The sequence below is a fragment of the Gobius niger genome (genome assembly GCF_951799975.1).
Source record: "Gobius niger genome assembly, chromosome: 10".
In the NCBI taxonomy this organism is placed as follows: domain Eukaryota; kingdom Metazoa; phylum Chordata; class Actinopteri; order Gobiiformes; family Gobiidae; genus Gobius; species Gobius niger.
In genome coordinates, this window is record NC_136861.1 from 24,148,012 (window position 1) to 24,161,339 (window position 13,328).

General features: G+C 44.0%; 1 protein-coding gene across 1 annotated transcript; it reads right to left on the reverse strand.

The window, feature by feature from the left end:
• Positions 1–10,888: 10,888 nt before the first annotated feature.
• On the reverse strand, positions 10,889–13,248 carry LOC306969574 (voltage-dependent T-type calcium channel subunit alpha-1I-like; the record flags this gene model as incomplete). Its single annotated transcript, XM_079565237.1, has 6 exons — positions 10,889–11,101; positions 11,183–11,272; positions 11,566–11,700; positions 12,706–12,832; positions 12,892–12,913; positions 13,245–13,248. 6 exons carry the CDS (start codon positions 13,246–13,248, stop codon positions 10,889–10,891), a joined length of 591 nt encoding a protein of 196 aa, XP_079421363.1.
• Positions 13,249–13,328: the final 80 nt, after the last annotated feature.

Here is a 13,328-nt window from a genome sequence, read left to right on the forward strand (position 1 = left end):
ATGAATATTTAAAATGTAGGCCATATGTTGAACACACTGGCACTTTCTGTCAAATATGAAGCATTTCTGCAGATTTAAGTAGATCTTGGTGATGAGAAAAAAGGAGGCAGGGGCTGCGGACCCAAGACCCAGACCAAGACCCGAACCAAGACCCGAACCAAGACCAGAACAAAGACTCGAACCAAGACCCAGACCAAGACCCAGACCAAGACCCGAACCAAGACCAAGACTGGAGCCAAAAGCCAGACCCAGACCCAGACCCGAACCAAAACCCAGACCAAGATTCAAACCAAGACCCAAACCAAGACCCAGACATAGATCCGACCCAAGACCTGGACCAAGACCAAGTCCAGACCAGGTTGCCATAGTTACCAGAATTCAATCCATAACCAGGTAAACCACAGAAGCCAGGCCAAGTCCAGACCAAGTTACCATAGTAACCTGAATTAAAACCATAACCAGGTAAACCACAGAAGTAATGCCAAGTCCAGACCAGGTTGCCATAGATACCGGAATTAAAACCATAACCAGGAAATCCATTGAAACCAGGGCAAGTCCAGACCAGGTTACCATAGTTACCGGAATTAAAACCATAACCAGGAAAACCACAGAAGCCAGGGCAAGTCCAGACCAGGTTGCCATAGTTACCAGAATTAAAACCATAACCAGGTAAACCACAGAAGCCAGGCCAAGTCCAGACCAAGTCACCATAGTAACCTGAATTAAAACCATAACCAGGAAATCCATTGAAACCAGGGCAAGTCCAGACCAAGTTACCATAGTAACCTGAATTCAATCCATAACCAGGTAAACCACAGAAGTAAGGCCAAGTCCAGACCAGGTTGCCATAGTTACCGGAATTAAAACCATAACCAGGAAATCCATTGAAACCAGGGCAAGTCCAGACCAGGTTGCCATAGTTACCGGAATTAAAACCATAACCAGGAAATCCATTGAAACCAGGCCAAGTCCAGACCAAGTTACCATAGTTACCGGAATAAAAACCACAACCAGGTAAACTGCAGAAACCAGGCCAAGTCCGGACTAAACAACCAGTTACCGGAATTAAAAACACACCCAGGTAAACCACAGAAACCAGGCCAAGTCCAGACCAGGTTGCCATAGTAACCAGAACCAAAATCAGATCCAGGCAAACCACAGAAACGGGCCAAGTCTAGACCAGGTTGCCCTATTTACCAGAACCAGATAATTTCAGCGGTGTGGGGAATTTCAACAGGTTCAAGGACAATTTAAATTTCAGGCGTTTCAAGGATTTCAACTGTTTCAAGAATTTAACCAGTTCAAATGATTTCTAGAGTTTCAAGGATTTCAGGAATTTCAAGGATTTAAGGAGTATCAAGGTGTCAGAAATTCCAATGATTTTAGAACTTTTAGGACAAATGTTTCTGGTGTTTCAAGGTTTCAGGAGTTTGAAGGGGTTTGAAGGATTTTAAGAGTTTCAACGTTTCGGGTGTTTCAAGGTTTCAGGACTTTCAACAATTTTAACAGTTTCACGGTTTCGGGTGTTTCAAGGTTTCAGGAGTTTTCAAGGATTTTTCACCTAACTTTTGCAGCAACACTATTCCGCAGTCAATCGCAATTGCGCAGCAATTGCAAAAATTTCTAGTTATTTTTTATGTCCCTGTCCCTTTCCACAAACAAACCTGTGTGACTTAAATGTGTAGGGATAAGTTAATTCTTGGGTTCCCTCTGCCCACCAATCATGTGTGGCATTACAACAATGTAAGGGTCTACATTGGTTAGCAAGCCAATTCACTGCTAACACATTAACTAAAAGGCCCCTTACTACTGCTCATTATGACACATATAGTGCCTTTAACCTTAAATTTCATTGCTTTGTGCGCAGCTTATTACTTTATATAAACCTCATTTTTACATCAACACTTAAACTAATGATTTTATTATTCCCTTTTTCTTTTTAGCACAAACATGGAACAAAACTTTTTATAGTAAGTACAGACAAAAAGGTTTAGGAGAAAAAGGAATAGAAAAATAAGATAGCGGTGCATTATGGGTAATATCAGCTCTCCGAGGCAGCGGAGGATCCACAGATGCATCCTTCGTAAATGAGCCAAACGGAGGAGTCGAGCTGTGAGTGGTCCAGGTGAATTGGAACACCACTTGGCGGCGCTGTGACGACGTTCCGTCTGAAGTGGACGAGACGCCGAGGATCCTGGCAAATGGGAGACAGCCATGGAGCTAAGTGTCAATTCATCGAGAAAAGAAAAGGGCCCTTTGTGAAGTTGCCTGTGAAAAGTGTGGGTACATTAAGGGGGAATAAAAATGTGCCGTTACATGCAGAAGGAGCCAAGTTAAAACCAAACACAAAACAATGAATGAATAAAATGTTTATTTCCGTGCACACAAAATATACAAAGCAAATTGAACAGTTTGTACGACCTTCTTCACTTTGGTTTGTTTGGTCTGGTTTGTCAAACTGTGCAAACTGTAAATTAAAGCTGGGATATCTCAATTTTTGTTTTTGTAGAGTAAGAACAAGAACACACAAAATACGCACATGAAAAGGATCTCTTGATTTAAATAAACAATCACTATCAAGACGTTTGTTTTTCATTGATGACATTTTTGGCAAACATTTAAAGGCTCAATCATTATGCCGCTCAAAACAAGAAGAACACAAAATATGCACATGAAAAAGATCTCTTGATTTAAATAAACAATCACTATCAAGACGTTCGTTTTTCATTGATGAAATTTTTGGCAAACATTTAAAGGCTCAATCATTATGCCGCTCAAAACAAGAAGAACACAAAAACACAAAATATGCACATGAAAAAGATCTCTTGATTTAAATAAACAATCACTATCAAGACGTTCGTTTTTCATTGATGAAATTTTTGGCAAACATTTAAAGGCTCAATCATTATGCCGCTCAAAACAAGAAGAACACAAAATATGCACGTGAAAAAGATCTCTTGATTTAAATAAACAATCACTATCAAGACGTTCGTTTTTCATTGATGAAATTTTTGGCAAATATTTAAAGGCTCAATCATTATGCCGCTCAATGTCACTGGTTGCTCAATCATAAATAATCGTCAATGTCCGGTGGGAAATCTGGGGGCGTGGCTCCAGGCCTGCTGCACGGTGAGAATCCTGGTGGGAAATCTGGGGGCGGGGCTCCAGGCCTGCTGCACGGTGAGAATCCTGGTGGGAAATCTGGGGGCGGGGCTCCAGGCCTGCTGCACGGTGAGAATCCTGGTGGGAAATCTGGGGGCGTGGCTCCAGGCCTGCTGCACGGTGAGAATCCTGGTGGGAAATCTGGGGGCGTGGCTCCAGGCCTGCTGCACGGTGAGAATCCTGGTGGGAAATCTGGGGGCGGGGCTCCAGGCCTGCTGCACGGTGAGAATCCTGGTGGGAAATCTGGGGGCGGGGCTCCAGGCCTGCTGCACGGTGAGAATCCTGGTGGGAAATCTGGGGGCGTGGCTCCAGGCCTGCTGCACGGTGAGAATCCTGGTGGGAAATCTGGAGGCGTGGCTTCAGGACTGCTGCACGATGAGAATCCTGGTGGGAAATCGGGAGGCGTGATTCCAGGACTTCTGCCCGGTCTGTATCCGGGTGGATAATATGGAGGCGAGTCTCCAGGACTGCTGCACGGTGAGTATTCTGGTGGGAATTCTGGTGGGGAAGAGTCGTGCACGGTGTTCGGAGAATCGCCAATGTCCGAGGGGAATCCCGGTGGGTATTCTGGAGGCGTGTCCCCAGGAGTGGTACACGGTGAAAAATCCGGCGGATATTCTGGTGGAGGAGAGCATTCAGGAGAGTATTCAGGAGAGTATTCAGGAGCGTATTCAGGAGAGTCCGGCTGGGGGTTTGGTGAAGTTGGTGGAGTTGCTGGAGTGAACAAGAGCTCCTGAGCCTCATGGTCGGCTCTCTGCGAAAATCAACAAAAGTTCAGTTAGTTTCCTAAGATGATTTCCAATTGGACTTGGTAAGGTAAGGCAAGGCATGTTTATTCATACAGCACGTTTGGTACACAAGGCAACTCAATGCTCCTTATGTGTGTGCGGTTGTTTACTATCTTTGAAAGTCAATGGAGCCACGGAGCTTATCTGGTTTAGCCTTGATGGGAAAGTGACAAACTCTTTGCAAAGACAGCCAAGGTCCTCTGCTCCTAACTGATTCCTATAAAGGTTGGGCTGCATTGATGTGATTATGACGATGCAGATGATTCTGGACTTCCGACTAGGGCTGGGTACCGTTTTTCATTTTCATGTTTTTTGTTGCTTTTTTGACAGGTTTTGGTCACATTTTTGTGTCTTGATCACAGTTAATTACACAAAAAATACGTGGGAGGAAAATGCGAGAAAAATAATAATTGAAAACCGGACAAAAAGTACGTCAATAACGCCACTAAAAAATGCAATGAAAATGTGACACAAAAAAACAATGAAAATGTGACAAAAATGTTTTTAGATTATATTACAAGGAAACGGGACATCGTCTAAAAAAAAATCCTCAACCGGGACATGGGCCGTACCTCCGAGCTGTCCTCCAGGGCCTGCATGATGGAAGCTACCACCAGGTTCACCAGCATAAACTGCGCCATGACGACGAAGGTGATGATGACCAGCGGAGCCACCCAGGAGAGGTAGCCCACGCAGCTGTGGTCGTCGGGGCGACACTCCCGGAGCATGTCCTGCACGCAGCGAGAAAACGGATCACTCAGTCACACATGTTAAGATTAGGCACAAGTCAAGGATGGTTCCCAAATATGTATTATATATAAATATATATTCCTCGTATTTGTCATCTGATCGCTATCTGGTATTGCATTCATTTCAACATAAAGAGGAAAAGTGATTTATCTCAGGGGGGGCTCCCTGGTTAACCAGTCTCCTGCTGTTCAACCACCTGTAAATTGTGTTTTACTCACACAGATCTAGGGCTGTCACGGTATGAAAATTTTACCTCACGGTTATTGTGACCAAAATTATCACGGTTTTCGGTATTATCGCGGTATTTTTTTTAAATGTGTGTTAATATGTTCAGAAAGCATTGATAGTCCTACACAAACTGAAATTGTTTCAAAAAAGTTTAACAGTGCTTGTTACATAAAAAAATACAGACAAAGCCTTTTCACATCAAAGCAAAGGAACTAAAACGATGTGTTGTTGATGTTTCGAGGGTATTACATGTACTATTTATAGCGTCAGAAACGAAGATAAACCGTCTATATCAGGAAAATTGTTGTTGTCCTTCCAGTGAGCTTTCGCTTTGCAGATTTGGGAAAATACCATCATTATTAAATTCATAAAACTGCGGCGAGAGTGAATCTATTGCAATCTGCCACCGGGAGCCCCGTAACGCATTGTGCCATCGTGCGGAGGTGTCCGCGACATGTTTATGTACTGGCGGTGGCGCTGCAGCCGCACTATGAGGCGACTCGTTACATTCTCCTTCAACCCAAAGTCCCACATCAGCATTTCAGCTAAAACGCTAACTTACTTGCTATAACATACAATTATGCCATTTCCCCGTGGCTTCAGCCGTAGGAGCCTCCAGCTCCAGGCTGAGTGAGCCCCGCTGCCCCACGCTCGCCCTCTCGCCCCCTCACTTCACCTGAGCAGCGCTACAGCCGCCCGCATCCGCCGGCTGACTGTAGGCTCGTCTACTCGCTAACCCATGGATCTATTATATTAAACTAACCCCGCTCTAACAGACGCACCACTGAGGGCGATGAACCACATGAGACATCGCGCTGACGCTGAGGTGAAAGTTATACCGCTATATATTACGACAAGTGAACTTTTACTGAGCACCAAACTGATCTAAGTTTTGTGATGCCTGTAGCTTTATATTTGACAATAGCCGCGGAAACTGCAGCAGATGAGACGGTGGCTGGTGAGGCTCACCGTGCCTACACCGCGGGTGCGGTTATTCACCGAGATAATAATAAAAACACAAAACAAGACGGTAATTTTCACCGTCAAAATTTTTACCGGGGTTTACCGCTACACCGGTTACCGTGACATCCCTAGATCTTACACATATTTTCAGAAAGTGGAAGGTCTTAGCTTTCAAATGAGGCCTGTAGGCTCTGAACAGAAACCGTGACTAAAAACAACAAGTCATAAAAGTGACAGAAACGCGGCAAAAAAAAGCAAGGACATGACAAAAAAGGGAAGAAACATGACAAAAAATGTGACAAAAAAGCAACAAAAATAACGATAAAAATAACAAAAAAGCAACAACAAAAAAATGCAGCGACAAGGCAATGAAAAAGTTAAGATGAGTGTTGTAGGTCTTAGCTTTACCCTTAGCATCCCGTTCCAGTTGTCGCCCGTGCAGATCTTGTAGAGGGACATCAGGGCCTGGCCGAAGTTTTCAAAGTTGGAGTGGCGATGGATCCCAATGCACGGGTGCAGCCGGGTGCATTCTAGGCAAAATGAAAACAGGCTTTCAGAAGGAATCCTGTGACGCGAGACACTGCAGTGAAGTAAACCTGATACATTTGGACGTTTGTAGAGAGGAAAGTAATGCACTCACCGATGTGTCCGAGCAGCTCCACACCCAAAATAGCGTAGATGTAGAAGAAGAACGCAAAAAGCCAGATCAAATTTCCCACCTATAAGGAAAAAAAAATCAATTAAAGCGTTCACACATCTAATGACGCAAATGTCAAGATGTTTTCGTCAAGATATAGTGCATTTCTTCTCTGATTTAGTCAACTTTGCTTTAAAAAATGAGCAAAAATGAGGGGAAAAATTGGGAAAACGAGAACAACTTGAGGCAAAAATAAGAAGAAAATTGAAAAAAACGTGGCAAACATTAGGCAATTTTTGACTTTTTAAAAATAGGCGGTAAACATTTTTTCCGATACCATACTGGTATTGTTCAGTGTCCCGTGACCCCCCACTTTGGGAACCACTGATGTAAAAGCATGATGTTGGAGACGTGAGTGTAAATTTCACCTGCAGGAGCGTCTTCACCACCGTCATCACCAGGACTCGAAGTTTCTTGGTCTTGAGTACTGTAGCAACAGCAAACGCACATAAGTAAAGGCCGCTCCACGTGTCACAGTGCACATACTGAGCAGAGGCGTGTGCGTGTGTGTGTGCGTTTGTACCGTGGGCGAGCCTGAGCGCCCGGAGCACCCGGAGAATGCTGGGGTTGATGGGGATTTCGTATGTGACCTTCAGCTCACTGAACAAGATGCTTATCAGCGACACCAAGACCACCACTAAATCCAGAATGTTCCATCTAAAACGGCATGCAGGGGGGGGTTAGACACACGTGCACACATACAGGAAATAGGCTGCGTTCACAAGGTCCTATAGGATATGATGTCGACAACGCAGACGGATGGTCATTTCAAAAGATAACGCCTGAAGACTGTGGGCCCGACCTTGTGTCTCAAAACGCAGACGATAGCGTGACATTTTGCGCTCAGTAGGAGCACTTTATGATCTTGCCACTCCAGACTTAGTGCATTTAGGTGGGTGGAGACACACATTTTCCTCCAACCAGATCGACTCCGCGTCCAGGAGAGTGGTTGTGTGGTTGTGTGGGGTGAACATGTGCTTTTGTTTTGCTTCGCGTTCACGCCAAGCGCGGCCGATCCGCGCCAGAGCGGACGCTGTAGCTCTTTTTCTGTCGAGACGTGAACATGGTTTAGCTCACGATGGAGTAAATAAAGTTTTTAGTTTGACCTGTGAGAGCCTAAGGCTTAAGAAAGAACACAAGACAGCGCAATGTAAACGAGGAAGTGAATGTCAGCCGTGTTTCCATCAGTGCAGTCACCTCCTCTTGTGACGCCCCCTCACAGGTGGCGGAGGCGAATGGCACATATAGCGCCGCCACTAATAATTCGCCAAGAGCCTGCGCCGCCACAAGATCTGGCCCTATATTTTTAATCCCACAAATGACATTTGCCAAGAAATTATGCTCTGGAAACAGGTAAACCAGAGAGAGCAGGCCAGAGCTGTCGTGTAGCCATCATTTACATTTAAAGTCGTTGTTTTAGTTTTGGGCCTAATAACAGTAGTATTTACTCTCACAGCAATTAATGAGTAAAAAAACGCAACATGCTACGACATCTGCAGTGGCACTTATGGCCTCTAGGGGCATGAGTTATTTAGTACTGCTTTAATTTATGCTTCTGACAGACAGACAATGTGGGAAATGGCTGAATCGTAAATCGTAAAAGGTTTGTCACTCCACGTCCTTCTCATGTGCCGACAATTTCAATATTTCAATATGCGTTAGCATTTCGCTCAGAGGACACATTTCAGACGCTCCGTAGCAAAGATAACACCAGAGGAGAATCCAGCGACTGACGATCTCTGCTGCTTTAGAAAGGCCGCGTGCTGTGTTTTAGGAGACGGTGTTTTCTTCCGCCAAACAAAGTTTTAGTTGAAGAAAACAGAGATCAACTACAGCATTATGCTTAACTCCACCCCCTTTCCCCTTTCTGTGGGTCTCCATAGAGACGGCAGAGCTGGAGGCATGAGGAAGATAAAAGGACGCCTTTGAAAACTGCATGGCTTTTGTTTTACCTTTAAGAGCAGATGAGGCATATTTAAGACCATTTTAAACAATTGTGTAATTAATCTAAATACAGTATAAATGGGCTGGACTCTGAGCAGTTTTCTTCATATGAAACAACAGGAGACGCTTTTAAGTTTATTTCTAATTACATCAATTCACATTGTACTTATACTGAGTATAAGTTTTGTAACATGGGCGCATATTTCTCCGCTTGTAGCGGGTGTCTCCTCGAAAGGAAATGACCATATTTGGATTTTAGCGTCATCTCGAGTTCTTTGTGGATATAAAACATGTCAATATTTGTGAATGAATGCATGTTTTTTTTAATACTCTGAGGAAACACCTACGATGTTAAGGGAGAAGCGCATTTAAAACCAATCTACTGTTGAGGTATAACGTGCCGCAGGAGGCTCTGGTCTTGTGAACATAACCTAGTCTTCCAACATGACAAAACTCTCACCTGCTTGCGAAGAATCTCTTCAGTCCAAAGGCCACCAGCTTCATGAGGATTTCTCCAACCAAGATGGCGGTGAACACGTAGAAGGAGTACTCGATGAGCTCCTCCAGCCACTGACGGACAAACACACAAATTAAAATGAGTTTAAAAAGTATGAAAGAGTGAAAACTAAAATGTGGGCATATTGATTGATCGCGATTGAATCTGGAAGATGAGGGAGTTTTTACCCCTGGCATGTTGTAATATTCAAACGTCATCACGACTACGCTGAGGATGATGATGACGGTCATGAAGAGGTCTGTGAACCGATGGACGCTGATTTGGTAGACCGTGCGCCGCCACGAAGAGTACAGCAGGTGGAAGCTGTCGTCCACAGGCGCTGAAATGGGACAAAGCAAAACTCCACTGAAATACTTTGCACTCGGAGACCCCTCTCCACATGTCCAGCCAGGCTAATGGTCAGAATCGCCTTGCTAGAGGATTAAATGGAGCAAAATCCATCCATATTTTGTCAAAGTCATATTTTGTTGACTGAAACTGAATTGAAAATAGTTTCTAAAACGTGGAATTGAAAAGAAAAAAATCCAGACATCTTTTTTCAACCAATAAAATGTTAATTAAAGGTGAAATAACTACCGATCATTTAAATTCAGTGTCAATGGAACAGGAGAAACTTCATGAAGTGGTCCTACGATTTCATCCACTAAATTTAAAGCAGCACTATGTAACTTGTTTACCATAACAAACCCTTTTCGTAGTCCCTCTGGGGGTAATACAAGTGTTAAAGGGATGCTTGGGGGGTCTTTCATCTCCCCCTGGCCAAAAAAACACACAATTGCATCTTCAGTGCACCGGGTCGGAGTCACCAATACACACTAAGGGAATCATGAAGAAGCTAACAGGCTAATGGGCAAAGCTAACTGCGGGCTAGCGCCACTTAAACAGTATTTACAGCCAAGTTTGAGTGAGTTTCTATTCACCTTATTCCGCCCCGCCCACTTTTGCCACTTTTTGCGTTGTCCTGACACTTCCGGTCGAGCGCGAAGCCCGTTCATTTTAACGGAGAACGAGGGAAAATATTCTCCGCTCAAATCTGTTGTTTAGTTGATTGATTTGTTTAAAATGTCCAATGTTCATTTGCACCAACACGTCAACACTGCACCGTTTCTCTGTGCGGCCTGAAAACGGCTTTGTTTTCGTGTAGTGACTGATTTTATCTGGACTTCTCCGGTCCCATGTTAACACATAGGAGAAAAGGGGCGGGCACAATTCATGGCGGCGCCCACGCGAGCCTCCGGAATAAGGTGAATTGTGTAATTGGATGTACAATATCCCTCTCTCCTTTTGTCTTTTATGTCAGCGTAGTATTTGCTCTCACGGACAATTAAAGGGGCTAGACACAAGTTAGCCATTTTACACTCACTACTGCCACCTCAGGTCATATGTGTAACTGCACCTTCTATATTAAGCCCGTGCATGACGGCACTTCGGGCCGAAGCAACACCGTTTTTAGTGACAGTGCAGGATTTTAGAGGCATTTGTGGTGAATAAGTCTGGGCTCATTCTACAAATTAGAACATTGTTGGAACACGTAGGGGGAGGACAATACTTAATTTTAACATTTTATATATTTTGTATAGTCCCTTTAATGAGTAAAAAAAAAGTTAGATGCTCTGACACCTGCAGTGGCGCTTATGGCCTCTAGGGGCATGAGTTCCTTTGTACTGCTTTAAAAAACATAATCTTTAACTGGCTTTGTTTGGGGGCTTTTATGTTTATTTATTTGAGTAATACTGTAATAACCTGGAAAGTTCCGGCTTTAATTAAATATTTTGCAGCTTCTAACCTCCTCCTTTAGTATTATTGTAAATTCAGACATTTGTGGAAAAAACACAGTCCCTATGAAGAATTTGGATGCTGCAAATATGTTAGGAAAGACAGGAACTCACTCTCGTCCGGTTCCAGTGGGTCTTCTCCCGTCTGCCGCTGTTTCTTCTGCTCCTCGTGATACGTCTGCACCATGGTGCTGATGAACATGTCCAGCAGGAAGAAACTCATCACCATGAAGGACACGAAATAGAGAATCATGCCCCTGTTGTAGTTGACGACCGGCTGACGAGACAAGACGAGAGCGCGGTTAAGGTTCTTCACACACACAGCTGGAGCGTTACACCCGCGCCTCGACTGCGTTACCTGCACGTCCACCGCCACCGCGTCTATGCCGTCGTACATGATGTTGGTCCAGCCGTCCTGGGAGTACATGATGAACAGGGACATGAGCGCCTGGACACAGACAAACACGGGGGGGGGGGGGGGGTCACCAATAGAGCACATTCTCTCTCCAGTTTGGCATTACCCAAATCTAAAAGCTTCTTGAAAAAACAGCGTCCATATAGCAACGAAATGGCGGATGCACAACACAACAACACTGTGACAAAACAGAGCAGCTTTTTGGAACATACTGTCGAAACCTCTTGAAGTGAGAAACAAACTGCTTTCAGCGCTAAATATCCCAGGACAGATGACAGCTTGAAAACTTTTACTCCAAACGAAAAGTTCATCTGAATCAACTAAACCTGAGGCAGGTTGTCAAAGTTGAACTGGCGGCGTGTCCAGGTGTAGTTGAGCGCCAGGCACTCGGCTTTGGTGGTGACGTTCCTGTAATCCTTCATGTATTTGTCCTTGCAGTTGTAGAACTTCCCTCGGAACAGCTGAAAGAAAACGGGATATTTTGATTTCATGAAAACAAACTGCAACTGAGAAACAAAATACCTGCAATACCAAATGTGCTTCTAGTGTTTATATAAGACCCAAAAAGTCTTTGAGTTTGACCATAGTTTTGCCACATATTTGAATGAGTAGCAATGCTTAAAGGGACTAGATGCAAGTTGGTCATTTTATGCTCACTACTGCCACCTCAGGTCTTGTGTGTAACTGCAGCTTCTATATTAAAGGGACTATACGGGGTTTAAAAATGTTAAAAGTAAGTATTTTCCTCCCCCTACATGTTCCAATAATGTCCTAATGTGTAGCCCAAACCTGTTACAACTGCCTCTAAAATCCTGCACTGTCACTCAAAAAGGTGTTACTTCGGGCCCGAGGTGCCGTCATGCACAAGCTTAATATAGAAGCTACAGTTACACGTAAGACCTGGGATATCAGTAGTGAGCATAAAATTACCAATTTGCATCTAGTCTCTTTAAGCTCGTGCATGACAGTTCTTTGGACCCGAGTTAACACCATTTTGAGGGACGGTGCAAGATTTTAGAGGCAGTTGTGGTGAATAGGTCTGAGCTCATTCTACGCATTAGGACATGGCTGGAACATGTAGGGGAAGGGAAATACTTAATTCAAAAGAGCTAAATTTAATTTAAAAAAAGCTAAATAGTGTGTACAATTTCACCCATCATTGTTTTGTATTTTCAACAAACATACACAGTAAAAAATAATCAAGCAATGTCATTATTTTTCAAGAAATGTATTCAATGCCAGTTGGAATCCAATTCAGTGCTTTAAATGTGGGCGCGATTACTGAAATGACTCTGCACCACAGAAACCTTCCATAAAATATGTAATAAAATAGAAATAACTACTATCTGTTGCAGAGTTATACAAGCTTTCTGAGCCCACAGTAAGGGTTATGTTATTTTCTAGGAGAGCACTGCGCTCTGGAGTGCCCTGGCCTTAACGTTGTCTCTGACTGGGTGTGATCTCACCTGCACACCCAGAAGGCCGTAAAAGATGAAAAACACGCAGCTTAGCAGGAACACGTTCAGCAGCGGTTTCAGGGACGCGATCACCGCCCGCACGGCCAGCTTCAGTCGGCGGGCCCGCTTCAGTACCCTGTCGCACAAAGCAGCAGGGTTCAGAAGCCAAAAAAGAAACAGCCAATAATTCTATACCATGAAACCAAACACTGACTCACTTTGAAGACGGTCAATAGATAGATATAATAAATACACACATTTGAAGTGTTTTGTCTGCAGAAAGAAAGTGAACTAATGAATAAGATGGTGCTTTTATTTTGGTGTGCTGAATCGAAACAGGAGCAACGTTGTTATGATTTGAACTTATGCACGGCGTCAATTATGGGAAAGCATGTTGTTAGATTAGAACACCAAGATCTTGATACCGATGATAGTACAAGAACTGCCTTTCCAACTATTTGTAAGATCATTTTAAAGGTGAGCAACTCCCTCAATGGAATCGATATTGGATCGTAAGCCCAGATCAATCAGAAAATCAGCGGTATCACCCATCCTTACAGCAAATACAACACCGTCGAGTATCTATGGCGACGTACCGGAGCGGGCGGAGAGTCCGGAGCAGCCGCAGCACT